This window comes from Protopterus annectens, chromosome 11.part0, assembly GCF_019279795.1.
Source record: "Protopterus annectens isolate FY-2018-M chromosome 11.part0, PAN1.0, whole genome shotgun sequence".
NCBI lineage: Eukaryota > Metazoa > Chordata > Ceratodontiformes > Protopteridae > Protopterus > Protopterus annectens.
Window position 1 is genome coordinate 775876116 of NC_056745.1, and position 18142 is coordinate 775894257.

General features: G+C 43.9%; 1 protein-coding gene across 5 annotated transcripts in view; it reads left to right on the forward strand.

Moving 5' to 3' along the window:
• Nucleotides 1-18142, forward strand: part of KIAA1549 (KIAA1549 ortholog) — a 2575340-nt gene that overhangs the window by 2500556 nt on the left and 56642 nt on the right. For all 5 annotated transcript variants that reach the window (XM_044088205.1, XM_044088206.1, XM_044088207.1 and 2 more), the window contains one exon: nucleotides 4071-4240. In XM_044088205.1, coding sequence (XP_043944140.1) covers nucleotides 4071-4240 — 170 coding nt within the window. The remainder of the gene's footprint in view (nucleotides 1-4070; nucleotides 4241-18142) is intronic.

Genomic DNA, 18142 nt, shown 5'->3' on the forward strand with positions numbered 1-18142 from the left:
GCTGCTTCTACTCCTTTCTTCTGTGGATGTTAAGCAGAACATTTGACAAAAATCTAAGCTTGGATGCATGTTTGCAAATTTCCTGTAATTTAGCCATGTTTAATGTGCCTAAGAGCAGTTGGCTAATTCTGTAACAGGCTGCATCCCAATGTCATCACATGTGATACAGTGGTACCTCACCAAAGAGGTATAAGAGCAACCAAACATGCAGTGTTCCTCAACTGCTGGGGATTAATCAGTGTAAGGGGAGCAGCGCACAGTTTATGGGGCTGCAGCTGAGAAATGCCTGGAAAATTTGTGTAGGTAGGTATGGAGGGAACTAGGTAGGCACAGGGATACACTATGCTACTCACTGAGATTCTCATATGTGGATAGTGCTTATTGAAGATCACACCATCGTGGAATATAGGATATGAATTCTAAGTGATAGCCCTTAACAAAATTATAGGGGTGAATAGTATTCACTTTCAGTACAGGCCTTACCTTCAAGTACTGTCTGCATGTACTTTCAGCAACTGACTCTCATTGAAGATTGCAGCATTTTTGTAGTTGACTGATGTGACTGGAACCTAGTGGCAGACAACAAGAGTACATCACAATCTCTTCTGTTAAGATTTGTATTTGTATGCAGTGCCAGTGGTGCAACAAGTAGCACACTCACATTTGGTGCAGAAGGCTGTGAACTTTATTCTCATACCAGGTAAAGTGGAGGCTGACACTGCAGTGCATCTTAAGGGGGTGCTGCACTCCTGAAAGTGCTGTCATTCAGATAAGAGGCCCTATTTACTTGAGATGGTGGTAGCTCAGGTGAATGGAAAAGGAGTAGGGGAAGTTCCTTTACACCCTGACCAAAATTGCCCTAGTAGTGTAAATACCAGCTGGGTCGCTCATAGTAGAAGGCCTGTAGCCTTTTGGGACTAGTGTGGTCAGCAAAGAATAAAAAAATAAAATAAATAAATTTGTAGCAGTTTGATTCCCATTTGTGAAATGTAAAAGGTTGGCTTTATTTAGTTAACCGAATAATGTTCTTAATTTGAAAGTAATGGCATGAGATGACTTTTGGAATTAAACAGGAAAATAAAGTTTTTAACCCAATTCTTTGGATGTTGTTACCCCCTAGTTTGGTTCGTGACAGTTAATACTATATTATTTTTGTTTACAAAGTTATTTAGGAATTGGACATAATTATTGCTGGAGCAATAATGTATCTAGTCTACTTTAAAAAAAGGTAGTGCTGTATATTATAATTGTGTTTCATTGATTGTTTGATCCTGAAGGTTATTCAGAAATTCTTCGTGTTCACTTGTTTGCATGGATGGGGTTTGACAGCATCCTATAAACTTATAGTCAGTGATCATTTTTACCCTGCCACTAGCATGAGAAACAAAAAGAGAAACACCCCCACCTTCTCCATTTGATCCACAATAATGAAAGTTGAATTTCCGCACAGTTGTAGTATGTATGATGCATCTTTAAGCTACATCTCAGTGACTGCAGATTTAATTGTCATCCAAGTAAAGCATATGTGTGCCCCAGTTTGTTTAACCTACTAATAGTAAGCAGTGCTATTTTCACCTCTTTACAGATTATCAGTAAAGTTGCATTCATGAAAATGGATTATGTAGGCAGACAGTTTCCTTGTCATTACCTGTACTTCCTAAGGAGAGAGAGAGGTACAGGCCATTATATGCAAGAGAACTGTTAAAATCCGTATGTTCTGCTGATAGGCACTTAATCCCATGTCTGTGAGTTTGTGGTGCCAGGTTCTTAACCACTCACTGGAAAGGTTCATTTTGTCTTTCTATCATGTGGTACTATATGAGATAAGGATTGTATTTCAGTTTATAAGTAGCGTTTTCCCATATCTGTGAGAACATCAGAAAGCCTCACCTTAACCTGTTGCATATCCCATAGGGTAGGCTGCCTTATACAGTGCATGTCTTCACGGGCAATAATTATGCCATGTCTGGAGTGATGTGCCTTCGTAGACAATGATTATGTTATGTTTGGCTTGGTGTTACAGTAGTTTTCTTAACCTGTTTGAGATCTCCAAACTTTTGATCACTGATAGATTACAGTGACTTGTTCTTTGCACAACCTGGCAAGTGGTGTGTCTGCTTTCCTTTTTGTGGAGCCAGTTATAATAAATGTATTTTCAGTCTTGCAGTGTGCAGTATGTGGTTTAGGGATTGTATTCCTGAAATTTGTTTTATGTAATTTTTTCTGTTGTATTTCTGACACCCTACACTAAACACCCTTTTGGCCCATTCATACATCATCACTTGCTAGGGGTGAGAGTCAGCTATCCAGTGAGAGACCATCATACCACAGATGGGTAGTATAGTAAGCCTTAATGCCCTTTGTTCTAACTCCAGCTGTGCTTTGCTTTCATGTGGATGTATTGAAATTAACCTCCCACCATCCTGGTGATGAGTCTGTCTAATGTCCCACCCTCTTAGCAATGTACAGTTGTAAATATAAGACTATGCCCCATCTCCGTAGGTGCACAACACCTTCTGTGTTCTCTTACCCCTCTGGTACCTGGAGTGCATTCTGCTGTGCTTCCTAGCATATGCTAGCAGCTCTCCAGCTACATGCTCCCCAGCACACACAGGCTTTTTCAGCAGTCTGAAAACTTTCATTTGTGGCACTCTTTGAAGCTACTCTATGTGTTCCTGAACAATCACTTTTTGTGCTACATTTTAGAAGGCTGGAGTTAAGCAATTTCTTCTCAGAGAGGCATAAAATGACACAAAGTAAAGCAGAACTTCGGGCACTGAACAACATAGTGGTTAATAGTTTTGGTGGCTGAATGCAGACTGAGTGCTCATGAGAGAATGTTTACTCCTAAGTGTGGAAGACTGTATGTGTGTTTACTGCACATTGGCTACTTCTTCGAAAGATAAAGAAAATGTATAAGTATAGGACCAGATTTGTATTCAGTATCCTTCCCAGTCACTAATCTTGCCTCAGAACAAAATGAATTTGAAACACAAGTGGTGACATAAGAGGACACCATGTATGAATGTCCTGTTTTGCATTGCTACGGACATAGTCCAAATATCAGCAGTAAGTTGCTTCTGCATGACAAGCCTCACATCCAGCTCTGTTCCTTGAGAGAGAGAGAGAGACAATGCTGATATGCTGTTGAGAAAGATGCTACTCGGGTAGGATAAGGGCTCTGAAAGGCTAGACCTCACATGAACTGCAGGATGTTCTGTCAGAAAACAAGAGAACACAATGGAGAAAAACTTGTGCAAGGATATTAATAGTTTAGGTAATTATTTACCGTTTTACTGTACCAGTGCAAAATTTTGATGACAGTGTTCCAGTTTTAAATTGAAGTTATCTTTAAAGGTAGCAGTTTCTGATGAATTTATTGTAAGTTCATCATCACTTGAAAAAAGCCAGTGTGTAAGCTTACTTTAAAATGTTACATGGAGTATACAACAGAAGTATATATATGCATGAGATTTAATAACTTTATCTAATATGATGCTTTTGTCCTTTCAGTAGCATTTTAATGTGCTGCCTATGTGTTTATTTGATAGTGTTAAAAGTTACTTAAGTAAACGTTAGCTACTTATCTGTATAAACATGACATAATCTGGGTGGGGGGATAGGTGAGATGGCAGGGGCCCAGAGTGAATAAAACTGCCTATGTACAGCAGTATTTTTTTTACATGTAGAAATAGTAGAAAATTCCTTATAGAGTTCGGGAGTACCCACATTTAAGTGTATAATGGGCTTTATGATACTTAAGGAAAACATTTCATCTTCTGAAATGCAGGCACTTGGAGATAACTGCAAGGATTTATCTACCTGTCCATTTATTTTGATTGCAGGGTAGGTGGATGAGTCGTTGGACAATTTTCTGCTTCAGGCATGATACAGTGCAGTTACTAATTGGAGACCTGTGTCATTGGTAGTAGCGATGATTCCTAATTATTTGGCCATGATGAAGTTTAAGTACAAGGCTATTGTACTCTAAACACATAGATCTGGTTCAGAGTGCTCTGCATTCTCTGTGGGTAGGGAAGTGACATTTTTCTTTTATATTTGTTTTTCAGGGTCTCAGATTCATCAGCTTACACAGGTGGGCATTACCAACAGAACTGGAGCACAGACAGCAGATATCCCATCAGGAAGAGCAGGACTTGGCCAGCATTTGGGACCACCAGGATGGTCTCCATATCGTACAGATGAAGACTTTATTAGAAGTGGCATGCAGAAGGATGGGGTGAGTATTGGCTGAAGAGTGGTGATGCTTACTTTTGATGAAGTCCCCAGTTTAGGGGATGAAAGTGCTCAGTCTGTGTCTTTGTATGTTTGAAGAATAAAACAGCTTGGACTGAAGAGTTTGGCTGACTGAAAGTGTTTCCTACTGCTTCACAGTGTATGATTTGGACTTACTTTTGAAACTTACTGAAAGTGGTTGGGATTTTTACACTGTCTAACACAGCTAATTCCATTGACTGTGACTTGTCATCTTCTGCTTCTCAGCTAACATTTGAAAAATGATTTAGTTCCTTCCAAAATACTTAGTTAACTGTACCCTCACATCAGCAGTCAGGTTGCAGTATATAAAACTGACAACACCATAGAACTTGGACCACTTGTATTAAAAATTGAAAAGGTTTTTGTGTTTTATTTCCTTGCACTTTTTATTTTGGGTGCAGCTGCTTTCTGTAGATCTGATGTCTCTTCCATCCATTCTTAAATGGATGGGTGTTCAGCTCCAACCTCACATCTGTCTTCAGCTACTCAAAAGTTTGGATACCAAGCTCAGGCTTCTCCCCTTACCCATAGCCCCCTGCAAAGCCCAACATTATCCCAGATCTGGTTTGCCAGTTGTTTTGGACAGATTTGAATCTTTATTCAGGCATGGTTTAAAACTTGTAAGAGATTTTCATTGTTGGCTTTTCCTCCTTTACCATATACTTTGGTACTTTTTATTGTACAGTTGGTGTAGCCCTCATCCCCTGTCATAGCTACAATATGTAGTGTTTTATAAGGATTTCTATTTCCCCTTGTATTTCTTTACACCTTGACACAATCTCAGTTCTCTAACATATAACAAAAACTTGACTCTTCTGTTCTGATTTGTTTTTTAGATAACTTAGTGTTAATACATTTATTGTGTGTTTCTTCCTTTCAGTGAGGTTCTCCATTATGGCTGAGAAACCTTCAGGTTTTAAAAAAATGTGTAGCCTGTGGCCACAAGATACCAACTTGGATACACACTTGAAATGTCAGCACTACCTCAGGACTACATACTTGGATGAACAGTGTGCCATATGCACAGCCTTTGGTACTCAGGCAATAGTAGAGAGGAAAAACAAACTTATTCTTAAGGGACTTATCCCCACCCTGTGGGAGAATTCTGCAGTCTCATTGTACTGATACTGGACCTTCCCTTTCTTCTAAAAAATCTGCAGACAAATCTAAAAGGGACAAATTCACTGGACCTACGGAGAAGACTAAAGAGTTGAAAATGTGCTCTCTGGGGCAGTCTTTATCCTCTCTTGCCTCCTCGTCTGTGGCTCTTAAATATTCCAAGTCTGAATATCTGGTGCTTTTCTCTGAATTAATCCTGATCGGATCCAAGACTCCTCCAATCCCATAGTCATGTTGTTCACTGGACCAGCTCTGATCATGCTTTCTTCAAGAGAAGATTGGTCATTGAGGCTTCCTTCTACTGCTTCTTCCCTGCAGACAGTTTGGTCAACCAGGACCCATTCCAAAGCAGATGTGGTCCGCATGGTGAGGTAATTTCTCCAGATCCACACTGAGTTGGAGATCCTCTCTGCTCCAGTTGCCACTGGACCAGGGAGTTATGCATCTTCCCCTAATCCTGTAGTAGTTGCTATCCCAATCCTGTTTGTCAGATGGGCAGTTATGTAACCGAGTACTTCCCAGAGTTTGTCTGTGCCAGTCCTGAATATCTTGGCTATCTTCTACTTTGGTCCCATCTCTGACCCGTACAGCTTTGATACCAGCAGAACTAGAAGGATCCTGGAGCTGGAGCATTGATGCCATATCTGGGGGGGTAAACTCTAATAGTTTCGGAGGCATCCCTTTACCTCGGAACCTCGGCACTGGATAGCTCAATACCAGTGTCAGTTTGGATCAGAGCTGAGTGGAGTTCCAGTATTTCCTGGAGGGGTGCCTTTGGCTGCCACCCAACAGATCTTGAGATCTTCTTTGTCTCCAGCATTAGAGGCTGTCGATAGAGAACTCTCCTGGTCGGAGGTACAAACTACTCTTTCTAGCACGCTCCTTCCATCCCCCAAAGAATGGCCCTGGGTCCTGATCCTGCTCATTTGGTGAACTTGGGACAGCTGGACCCATCAAGTCTTGAGTCAATCCATATAGGGGACTTGCAGATCATATGTAAGTTTTCTCCAGAACACCCCACCAGGGAGGCTGCTCAGAAGCAAACATGTAAAAAGAGACATTTAGACTCCCCCTGGAGTCTCTCACAGAGAACATGGATCTTGATGACAGGGAGGCATCCCCCAGAACTCCCCTTGAGAATGTCTCAGTCAGGGAAATTGTTGAAGTCCTGAGACAGAAAGGTGGGTGGTTCACTGATGCCCCTCCCAAAAGGAGTCAGTTTTCATTGAAGACTTCAAGTCTGGCTCAGCTACATCTTGGGTGGATCCCCCAGTGATGAGATGGTGGATCTCGTCTCTAACTGGGCTTGGAAGGAGCTGGATGTGGCTGAACCAATTTCTTGTAAGCCACACAAGTACTTGGTCTTCCCAAAACATTGACAACGTTAAAGCAAGGGGCCATTTTAGTGAAAGTAGCCACCAGAAAATAGCTCTCAGAGGAAATTCCTTTTGTCCATCCACCTAACCAGGAGTTGAGGGTGCAGGACAGATTTGGGAAGTGGACTTGTGCTTTAGTTACCTTCACTCTGAGGGTTCTGAATTACCTGACACATCTCCCAAGATTTCAGATGAAACTAACATCGGGCAGCACAATGCCAGGGCACTTCTATGGGCTAGGCTTGTAAAGGCTCCAGGGCCTTTAGCCTAGTACACACCTATGTACCTAAGAAATTTCCAAGTCCCTCTCCTGGTCTATATCTGTAGAAAAGAAGAAAACCTTGGACTCGCAGTTAGCCACCCTACAGTCACTACCCCGTATCTCGATGTGTCTTATTTCTAATGTTAATAAAGAAGCTTTAAGAGCCATAGGAATTTACATTATTGTTAGGAGACATGCCTGAATGCACTTGTGTGACTTTGTGGGACAATTCAAAACGTCCTTTATTAATACCTCATTTGATAGTTCAACACTGTTTGGCCCTAAAGTGAATGAAACAGTGACCAGAAGTAAGTAAGATGGAAAGACCCTTTCTACCATTGGAATACGGTTTTCTAGGAACCAGAAAGGTGTAAGAAGCTATGGTTCCGGAAATCACAAGAGTTCTCTCCTGACACTTGTAGAGATGGATCCCAATGACATAGGGGTGGAGTTAGTTCTAATAACAGACGTTACCCATGAAGCAGGGGTGGGCCACAAAACCTAGGCATCAGGGATCCCTTTACTGAGAAGTCTCACCAGCAGTCAAAGTTCCAGATGATCCCTTTTCCTACTACTTAGAGTAAATGTTTGGATGTGCTCCGTAAACCTACAGGATGCACAGCAACTTACCAAGCTGGACAAGGGATCTAGAAGGTTTCTCCATCTCTGGCTAAGAGCCAATCACTTCTAGTTCAGAGCCCTGCCCTTTGGCCTTACCGCAGCAGCACCCCCCCCTACCCCCGCTCCAGATTTTCATCAAATGCACAATAGTTGTAGCAGCGTATCTCAGGCTGCAAGGGTTCTGGAGTGTTCCCGTATCTGGATGACTGGCTCATTTCCACTAATAGCAGGAATATGATTGTCCAAGCAAGCGACTCCTCACTCTGGAATTTGTTCAAAGTTGGACATCACAGTAAACTTGGACAGTTTTAAATTCCATCCTGTACAAGTAATAGAGTTCATAGGAGCACATTTGGACACAGTTCATCAAAGAGCAAAACTTTCACAGAGCAGGTTATCCACACTTCACAGTTATGCTCAAATATTTCTGTCATCTCAACAACCAACGGTGAGAATGATTCTTTGTTACTGGATTCAATGGCTTTATCCATTGTCTTAGTCTCCCTTGCCAGGTAACTCATGAGAATACTGCAGCTGAACCTGGCAGTGCAGTGGTCCATCAGGTACCAACCAGTGTCTATCCAAATCTGTCTGATGAAAATTTACAGGACTCACATTTGCTGGTGACTCTAACCCTTATGGTTCTGCAAGGTCGTCGGTTCATCTTTCTGCAGCCCAAAGCCACTGTGACCACAGAAGCTTCCCATATGGGGTGGGGGGGGGGCACTACATGAGAAATATAGTCTAATGCATATGGTCCCCCTCTGAGGCCAGTGTTTGTATCAACATTCTAGAGTTGAGGGCAGTTCTCCTAGTGTTGTAGGACTTCCAGGACTACCTCACTCAAGGACTGATACATGTCCAAACCTGCAGTATGTTGGTAGTATGATGCATCAACAAGTAAGGGGGAAGCCATTCTTATCTGTTATTCCTAGAAACCATGAAGGTTTGGCAATGGGTTATACCTTCCAATCACTTTTTTCTAGCAATGCACATTCTGAAGTCCATTGTACTAGTAGACAGTTTAAGGAGTTCCATCCTGCTGCCTCATGAATGATCCAACAATCAAGAGGTGGCAGAATAGATTTTGTGCTGCAGGGACAACTGTTCTGTGATCTCTGTATTTCTCTTCACAACACCAAATGCAGCAGGTTCTTTGTCCTTATTCCTCTGAAGGGAGAAGTCACCCAAAGATGCAATGATCCACACGTGGCCTGCAAGTCTCTTATGTACCTTTCCTACAACTCCTTTCATCCCAAAATTTCTTCAGAAAGCTTTAGAGAGGAAGGTCACTGTGATCCTCATTGCCCCCTTTTGGTCTTGACAAGTTTGGCTCCCCTACCTGAGGCCTCATCTGAAACACTCTCCATGGGTGCTGTATCCCAACCTGGATCTCATTTCTCACTCATTTGGCCTGCCTCTTTTAGACATTTGAGCCCTCAAGTTAACCGCTTGGTTACTCCTCTTACAATGATGGCTAGTCAATCCAGGTTTTCTTCCCAAGTGATCCATATTCTTACATCATCCTAAACACCATATACTAGAAGAATTTACAAAGCCAAATGGAAAAGATTCTCTGTTTGGGCTACTTAAAGAAATTTAGACCCTTTCTTGACACCCCTTCCAGCGGTCTTAGACTTTGTAGCCTTTTTCAGATTGGTGCCAGCTATTCCACTATCAATGTACAGTTGTCAGTTATTTCTAGTTTTCACATTAGAGAGAATCAGTCCTCTGCTGCCTCTCTCAGGTTATCTAAGGCTTTTTTGAGGGGTACCTTTCTTCAGAGATGCCCTCTTAGAGATCCTATCCCTCCTTGCGACATTACTATTTTACTTCAAACACTGAGTCAACCACCATTTGAACCTGCAGTCAAAGTGGATCTCCAGTTCCTGACATGGAAAATATTATTTTTAGTAGCAGTCACTTCTGTGAGGAGGGTATCAGAACTCCAAACCCTTTCATTTAAACCTGTGTACATTACTTTTCATAAGGACAGAGTTTCCCTTTGAACCAGTCCTTCCTTCTTACCAAAGGTAGCTACCAAGACCAGTTTAATTAAGAACATTAATCTTCCAGATCTGATGTTGCTAATTTTCATTCTTCCTCAGCTGTTGGGTTCGGATCTGACTCAGGCATTAGTATAACTGGTGACCACCAAAAAAATTCTCAATCTCCTCCCTACCTATAATGCACCAACCCCGGACATACCTTAGATCTTGTTTGCAGCTTTAAGAATAAAGACATGGCTGCTATTTCAGCTCTCAAGCTGTATTTAAGAGAGAAGTTATCTTGTATATATATTATAACTATGCTTATCTCCTCCCTTTTCCTGCTAGAATAATTGTAAATGTTCTGTAGTACTATCTCGCCTTCATTCTTACATATGGATTCGGATCCGATCCTCGGCTCCGACTTGGCCTGTTACAAAGCTCAAAGTCTCTTAGTTGGATCGTGGCTATGTAGATATTCCATAGTGCACTAGTACAATCCTCAGATCTCGTTTGCCATGTCTACAAGTTCAAAAGTGCTTCTTGCTTGGCTGTGGCGAAGTTTAAACTTTGTATTATTATCACTTTACTGTTTTCCATAGCTAATTATCTTATTACTAGATAGTGTTTAGAAGTGTTAGGAGTGTTTATAAGAGTTTAGAAGTGTTTTTGATATTTAAATTAGTTTGTTGAGAACTGGCTGGCCATTGGCCCTTGTTGTTCTTCTTTTGGTATCCTGTGTGCTAGTTTCTTATTAACATTGATATTTCATAGGTCCGCGTTTGTTGCTAGTCTTGTAACAGAGTTTTCTCAGTGGGTCTGCGTTTTGGGCCTTGGTTTTCTAATTTAGAAAATTTAGATTGCGTGCAGTGTTGTTTGCTCGTTTCTTTGCCTGCTACTAGTTTCTGGCCTTCTTTCTATGACTTAGCCTATTTAGCTAGGTCCGTTTAAGTTAGAGGACCTAGTCCTCTGTTAATTTCATAATTTCCTCAGGGCTAGGCCCGTTTAAGTTAGAGGACCTAGTCCTCTTTACTCTCTTTCTTTGTGTGTGTGTGTGTGTGTGTGTGTGTGTGTGTGTGTGTGTGTGTGTGTGTGTGTGTGTGTGTGCTTGTTAGGGCTAGACCCGTTTAAGTTAGAGGACCTAGTTCTCGTTGTGCTTGTTGCATACCTGCTTTAATTACATAGCTCATCAACATGGCTAAGGAGTCCAAAGACCACAAACCTTCGGGTTTCAAAAAATGTATAACGTGCTCCCAGAAGATGTCAATTACGGATGGCCATAGTAATTGTGTATATTGTCTCAGAGCCATTCATTTGCAGGAAACTTGTTTGTTCTGCCATTCCTTTAGCTCCAGAGTTTTCCAGGAGCAGAAGAACAAGTTAATTTTGAAAGGTCTCCTCAAGCCTTCCTTCGAGGAAGACTTAGTTGTTGTTCTTCTTCATCCAAATCACATTCTTCCAAAAAAGGGAAAGTTAAGTCGGCCAAGAGGCAGTCTCCAGCACTGACTAGTATTGGAGCCTCCTCAGAAACAATCAAAACTTGATAAGACTTCTACCTCCTCGGCTCCACTGTCCTCAGAGCCGGTCGAGGTTATCGATGTTGGTACTTCAGTGTCGGCCCCATGCCTTTCAAAGCCGACTACTGAAAAATTACATCGGAGCTGGTCCAGAGATCCTTTGATGGTCTCCCCAACCTTAAGATCTCCAATTTTACAGAGATGCAGATCGCCTGCCCTGTCATCCAGATCCTCCAAGAGCCTGTCGGGGGAAAATGTGGAGAGAGTAGTGCTTAGACTCCTGAAGTCATCTGCCTTGCCCAAATTGTTGTTGGCTGTGACCCAGTCGGTTCCGGAGCCACCTGAGTCCATCCTCTGTGTTGTGGTTCCTCCTCTGAGCTGAGTCGAGAATTCGGAGCCAGAGTCTTTGGTGCCAGTTGTTGTGGAACCCTTGGTTCCAGCTCCCCCTTGTGGCTGTCTCGGAGCCGAGTTCCGCTCTGACACTTTCAGCGCCATCCATGGTGTCTAGGAGCCGAAGCTCATCAGTCAGCCCCAACAGGGACACTTGGACCCGAACCTCCTCGGTTCCAAGTCTCCCTCTTGATGCTTCGACTAGGGTGAGCTCGGACCCTACATTCATTTTGGAGCCGGTCGCTCTGGAGCCGATGACTACCTCCATTTCATCGGAACCGGGGCTGTCTTCTGAGCCAGAGAGATCTGCTTTCGAGATGATGAGGAGTGTGCTGTCTCACTCATCATCTCCACGCAAGGGAACCAACGCTCTTCTCCCTCAAGCACCGACCTCGGTCTCAGCACCTAATCTCTCTTGACAGCAGAGACCCACAGCCTCAGCAGCTCCCATTGGGTGGCCTCCAGTCTTCCGAGACCTCCCCAGCGTACCCTTCTAAGGAGCCCCCTCACAAGAGGACATGCAAGAGGAAGCATGTAGACTCACTGGATGAGTCCATCACTTCAGACACTGACCTCAGGGTGTCAGAAGGGTCCCCCAAGTCGTCCTCTGATGATGTCTCCTTTGTAGACATCTTAGGGATCCTTAAGCAGAGAGGTGGTTGGCCCACTTTCACCCCTTATGATGAGGAGTCAGTGTACCTGAAGGCTTTCGGGTCTCAACCTTCAGCCTTGTGGGTCTCCACCTTTCGATGAACTTTTAGACCTGGTTAGTTGAAAGGTGTGGGAGACTCCTGATGCTGTGGAGCCAGTTCCCAGAAGACCCAATAAATTTCTGTCTGTCCCTAAAGAGAAAGATTTTTTGTCCAAGGGTGTGCCTGTGGATGCCATGGTGGTGGCGGCGGCCACTAAGAAGGAGTTAGCGGAGACTTCTTCATCTGTCTATCTGCCAAATAAGGAGTCTCGAATGATGGATAGATACGGGAAGCGTATCTTTTCTTCAGCGGCTTTTACAGTCAGATCACTGAACTATTTCACACATTTTACAAGGCTTCAAAGAGATCTCCTCAAGGAGTTAGGAGATACTCTTCAAGGTACTTCTACTGAAGGAGTCCCTGAGAAGGTGTCTGCTCAGTTGTCCACCTAAAATTCCATCGTAAACTCCTCCATGAGGCTGATCTCTTATGCAGCTGATGGAGGGAGCAGGGCAGCAGGTTCAGGAGTTTCCCTTAGGAAACACTCCTGGATGCGCTTATGTAATTTTGCAGAGTCGTTCAAGTCTACCTTTACCAATGCCCACTTTGATGGTTCTTCATTGCTTGGACCCAAGGTAAAAGATGCACTCACCAGGTGCGAACAAGAAGGGGAAACTCTCTCTGCCATGGGAGTACGTTTTACTGTCCCCTCTAGACCATATCCCAAGGGTCAGAGAGGTTGTAAGATGTGGTTCAAGAAGTCCCAGAGATTTTTCCCAGATGCACAGGGTAACTCCTCCTTCAAAGGCAGAGGAGGAGGAGCCAATGGTAGACATCACCCTAGAGGCAGGGGGGGTCCGCAAAACCAGGGAGGTCGCGATTCATTTCGAGGCCATCCCTATCAGCACTCCTGGTGTGGTGCCCGGCTGTGCTTCTCTGGAGCCAGTCAGGGGTCGCCCATCTTTGTATCCAGAAGCCTGGCTAAACATCACCCAAGACAAATGGGTACAAAGAATAATCACCAGAGGTTACTCCATACCCTTTTCTCTTCCACCCCACACTCTCATCATGGAGTCACTTACACTTCCAGCTAGGAGCCAGTCACTACCAATTTCATGCTCTGACCTTTGGTCTCACCAAAGCCCCCAGGGTGTTCACCAAATGTATGTCAGTAGTGACAGCTCACCTGAGATGTCTAGGATTCCAAGTGTTTCCATACCTGGACGACTGGCTCCTGATCGCCACCACCAGGCATCTACTCCTACAAACCAGAGATTCCACCATCCAGCTTTGTTCCCAGCTGGGGATTACAATAAATTGGGAAAAGATTGCCTTTTCGCCCTCTCAATTTGTGACTTTTATAGGTGCAGAAATAGATGCAGTCACCATGTTAGATCATCTACGTGCAGAAAGAATTCAAAACTTCAGACAACAAATTCTCAGGCTGCTTCCTCTACAAAAAGTCAAGGCAAAGACAGTGCTGAAACTCTTAGGGACCTTGGCCTCCACCATAACGTTAGTCCCTCTAGCCAGATTACATATGCAAATTCTCCAATGGCTTTTATCTTCCCAGTGGTCCTTTCAACAACTGCCTTTATCTCACCACATCATCATAACAGAGTCTTGCAAAAAGGACCTTGTTGGTGGATTCAACCCGACCAACTAACAACAGGCACTCCATTCCTTCCTTGCCAACCCATTGCTGCTGTGACTATGGATGCCTCACAGATAGGGTGGGGGGGCATTATCTATGCAGGACTGTCCAAGGCACATGGCAAGATCACAAGGCTCACCTGCATATCAGTGTTCTAGAGATGAGAGCAGTGCTTCTAGCATTGCAAGCACTTCATGACTTTCTTCCTCTAGGGACCATAGCAATCCAATCAGACAACATGTCAGTGATATGGTATCTCAACAACAAGGAGGAACCAGATCTTACCCCCTTTGTCGAGAGGCCCTTTATGTTTGGAAGTGGGCAGTTTCTTCCCAATGCTTTCTAGTGGCAACGCACATCTTAGGGATAACCAGTGTAATAGCCGACAAGCTCAGCAGGGCAATCTTGATGCCTCACGAATGGTCTCTGAATCAGGAAATAGCGGAACAGATCTTCCGCAAATGGGGACAGCCTTGCTGCGATCTCTTCTCCAGTCCGATCAACTCCAAATGCAGCAGCTACTTCTCCCTTATCCCCCCTCTGGGGGAGCCACCGAGAGATGCACTTGTTCATGATTGGCCCCTGGGACTCATTTATGCTTTTCCTCCTTTTCCTCTCGTATCCAAAGTGATTCAGAAAGCAAAGTTATTGGGAAGCAAAATGATTCTCATCACTCTTTACTGGCCTCGCCAGATTTGGTTCCCCTTTCTCGGGCCTCATCTACTTGACAATCCATGGACTCTGGACCCAGTGCCAGACCTCTTCACGCACATGTCAGGCTCCCTTCATCCCTGTCTCCACACTTTCAGCTTGACAGTGTGGCTGCTCCAGTTCCATCCCTAGTCAGGCTTCATGATTTTTCACCTGCTGTGACCCACATCCTCATGTCTTCACATAAACCTTCCACTAGGAAGTTATACACTAGCAAATGGAGAAGGTTTTTTGTCTGGGCTGAAGAAAGGAATGTGGATCCTTATGCTGCATCCATCCCTATGGTTTTAGAATTTTTGTCTGAACTTTTCCATCAGGGATCTGCTGCTGCCACAATTAGGGTCCAATTGGCAACGATATGTAATTTTCATTTGGGTCAACATGAATCTAACCTGATGTCCCACAGATTGTGTAAAACCTTCCGTAAGGGTGCTACTTTGCTGAGGCCCCCTTTTCAGGAACCGGTATCTCCCTGGGATCTAAACTTTATTTTGGCCAAACTAACTTCACCACCTTTTGAACCCACTTATTCGTGCCTATTGAAATTTCTGTCTTGGAAGACCTTGTTTCTAGTAGCCTTCACATCAGCTAGACGAGTATCAGAGTTACAAGCACTGTCTATTAAGCCTCCTTATTTGATTTTCCACAAAGACAGATTTCTCTTCATACAAATCCTTCCTTTATCCCTAAAGTTTGCTCTCACACTAATTTGAACCAAACCATAGAATTACCTGTGTTTTTCCCGAGTAATTCTAATGCAGCAGAATACAAATTTCATCAGTTGGATGTTCACAGGCAGTTACGGTTCTACCTTCACAGGACTACGGGGAACTCAGAAAGTCAGACCAATTGTTCATATCCTTTTCTGATTCTAGACTAGGTCTGCCAGTCTCTAAAGTAACTGTCTAATTGGATTTCGAGCTGCATTTCCTTCATTTACTCCTCCAATGGAAAAACTCTACTGTTCAAGATTAAGGCTTATTCTACACGGTCACAGTCTCCAAGCCAGAGTTCCAATTGACAGTATTTATGCAGCAGCAACTTGGGCTACCCCTCATACCTTTATTACTCATTACAAATTGGACCTGACCTCAAGGAGTAGAGCCTCCTTTGGTTTCACGGTACTTAGAAGTATTTTCCTGTGAGCTACCCAAGAACAAGGTGCTAGGGACGCTGTCCCATATGTAAGAATGACGGTGAGATAGGACTACAGACTATAAAGAAGTTATGTACTCACCATAAAATTTCATGTTTGTAGTCCATCTCGGCCTTCATTCTTGCGAACCCACCCACCTACCCCCGTCCTGGTAGAATCTCGAGACAGGATAGTATTACCTTGGTAGGGTGAAGACCTTTCATTACTGTTGTTCTTTCTGGATAAACTTAGTTCTGTCTTTCTGTAGTTTAGCAGCAAGCAAGATCTGGGGATTGTACTAGTGCACTATGGGATACCTACCTAGCCACGAGCCAACTAAGAGACTTTGAGTTTTGTAATAGGCCGAGTTGGAGCAGAGGATCGGCTCCGAACCCATATGTAAGAATGAAGGGTGAGACGGACTACAAACATGGAACATTAGGGTGAGTACATAACTTATTTTTCTTTTTACCACAGTTGGTATTTACCCCTTTTTCCTTCATATATTTTCTACATACTTTGTGTAACTTTTTATACCATTGTTGGTATCCCTATTTAACAGTACTGGTGGCAGTCGTTGCTAACCCCGGGCCTCGACCGATCCAGTATGTAAGTATTCACTGCTGTCCGCATGAATGATTTGGAGAAGTTTTATGCCAGATGCCCTTCCTGACGCAACCCTCCCCATTTGTCCGGGCTTGGGACCGGCACAAAGAAATGCACTGGATTGTGCATCCCCAGTGGCTGGGCCACCACCAGTACTTTTAGCCAACAGGGTGCTGGCAGAAATTGGGAACCCAGCCACTGGGGATGCTCAAGCCAGTGCATTTCTTTGTGCCGGTCCCAAGCCTGGATAAATGTGGAGGGTTGCGTCAGGAAGGGCATCCGGTGTAAAACTTTGCCAAATTATTCATGCGGACAGCAGTAAATATTTACATACCGGATCGGTCGAGGCCTGGGTTAACAACAACTGCCACCAGTACTGTTAGCCAGCAGGGTGCTGGTGGAAATTGGGCTACTGTTGGACGAAGGAGGAGAAGAGGTGGAAGGCATGACCGAAGGCAAGAAGAGAGGAGAAAGGCTAGGACTGTGGTAGTGAGGGTCAGAACTTTGAATGTTGGCAGTATGACTGGTATAGGGAGAGAGCTAGCCGATGTGATGGACAGAAGGAAGGCTGGTATATTATGTGTGCAAGAGACCAGATGGAAGGGGAGTAAGGCTAGGTGTATCAGAGGTGGGTTCAAATTGTTTGATCATGGTGTGGATGGGAGGAGAAATGGCGTAGGAGTTATCCTGAAGGAACAGTATGCTAAGAGTGTTTTGGAGGTGCAAAGAGTGTCGGATAGAGTGATGTTTATGAAGCTGAAAACTGATGGTGTAATGATGAATGTTGTTAGTGCATATGCTCCACAAGTTGGGTGTGCGATGGATGAGAAAGAAAAATTTTGGAGTGAGTTGGATGAAGTGGTGATAACTGTACCCAAGGGTGAGAGAGTGGTGATTGGAGCAGATTTCAATGGGCATGTTGGTGAAGGGAACAGAGGGTATGAGGAAGTGATGGATAGGTATGGTGTTAAACAAAGGAATGCAGAAGGTCAGATGGTAGTGGATTTTGCGAAAAGGATGGACATGGCTGTGGTGAATACATATTTTAACAAGAGGGAGGAGCATAGACTGACATACAAGAGTGGAGGAAGATGCACACAGGTGGATTATAGCTTATGTAGGATGGCCGGTTTGAAGGAGATTGGGGACTGTAAAATGGTGACCGGGGAAAGTGTAGTTAGGCAGCATAGGATGGTGGTTTGTAGGATGACGTTGGTGATCAAGAAGAGGAGAAGGAGTGTGAGGCAGCACCAAGGATCAAATGGAAATTGAAAAAGGGTAATTGTGAGGTGGAGTTAGGGATGAGTTAAGGCAGGCACTGGGTGGCAGTGAAGAGTTACCAAATAGCTGGGTAACTACAGCAGAGCTAGTAAGGGAGACGGCTAGAAAGGTGCTTGGTATGACATCTGGACAGAGGAAGGACGACAAGGAGACATAGTGGTGGAATGAGGAAGTACAGGAGAGTATACAGAAAAAGAGGCTGACAAAGAAGAAGTGGGATTGTCAGAGAGATGAAGAAAGTAAACAGGAGTATAAGGAGATGAGGTGCATGGGAAAGAGAGAGGTGACGAAGGGTAAGGATAAGGCATATGAAGAGTTGTATGAAAGGCTGGACACTAAGAAGGGAGAAAAGGACCTAGACAGAAGGACCAAGCTAGGAAAGATGTGCAGCAGGTAAAGGTGATAAAGGATAACGAGGGAAACATACTCACAAGCGAGGAGAGTGTGTTGAGCAGATGGAAAGAGTACTTTGAGGGGTTGATGAATGAAGAGAATGAGAGGGAGAGAAGGTT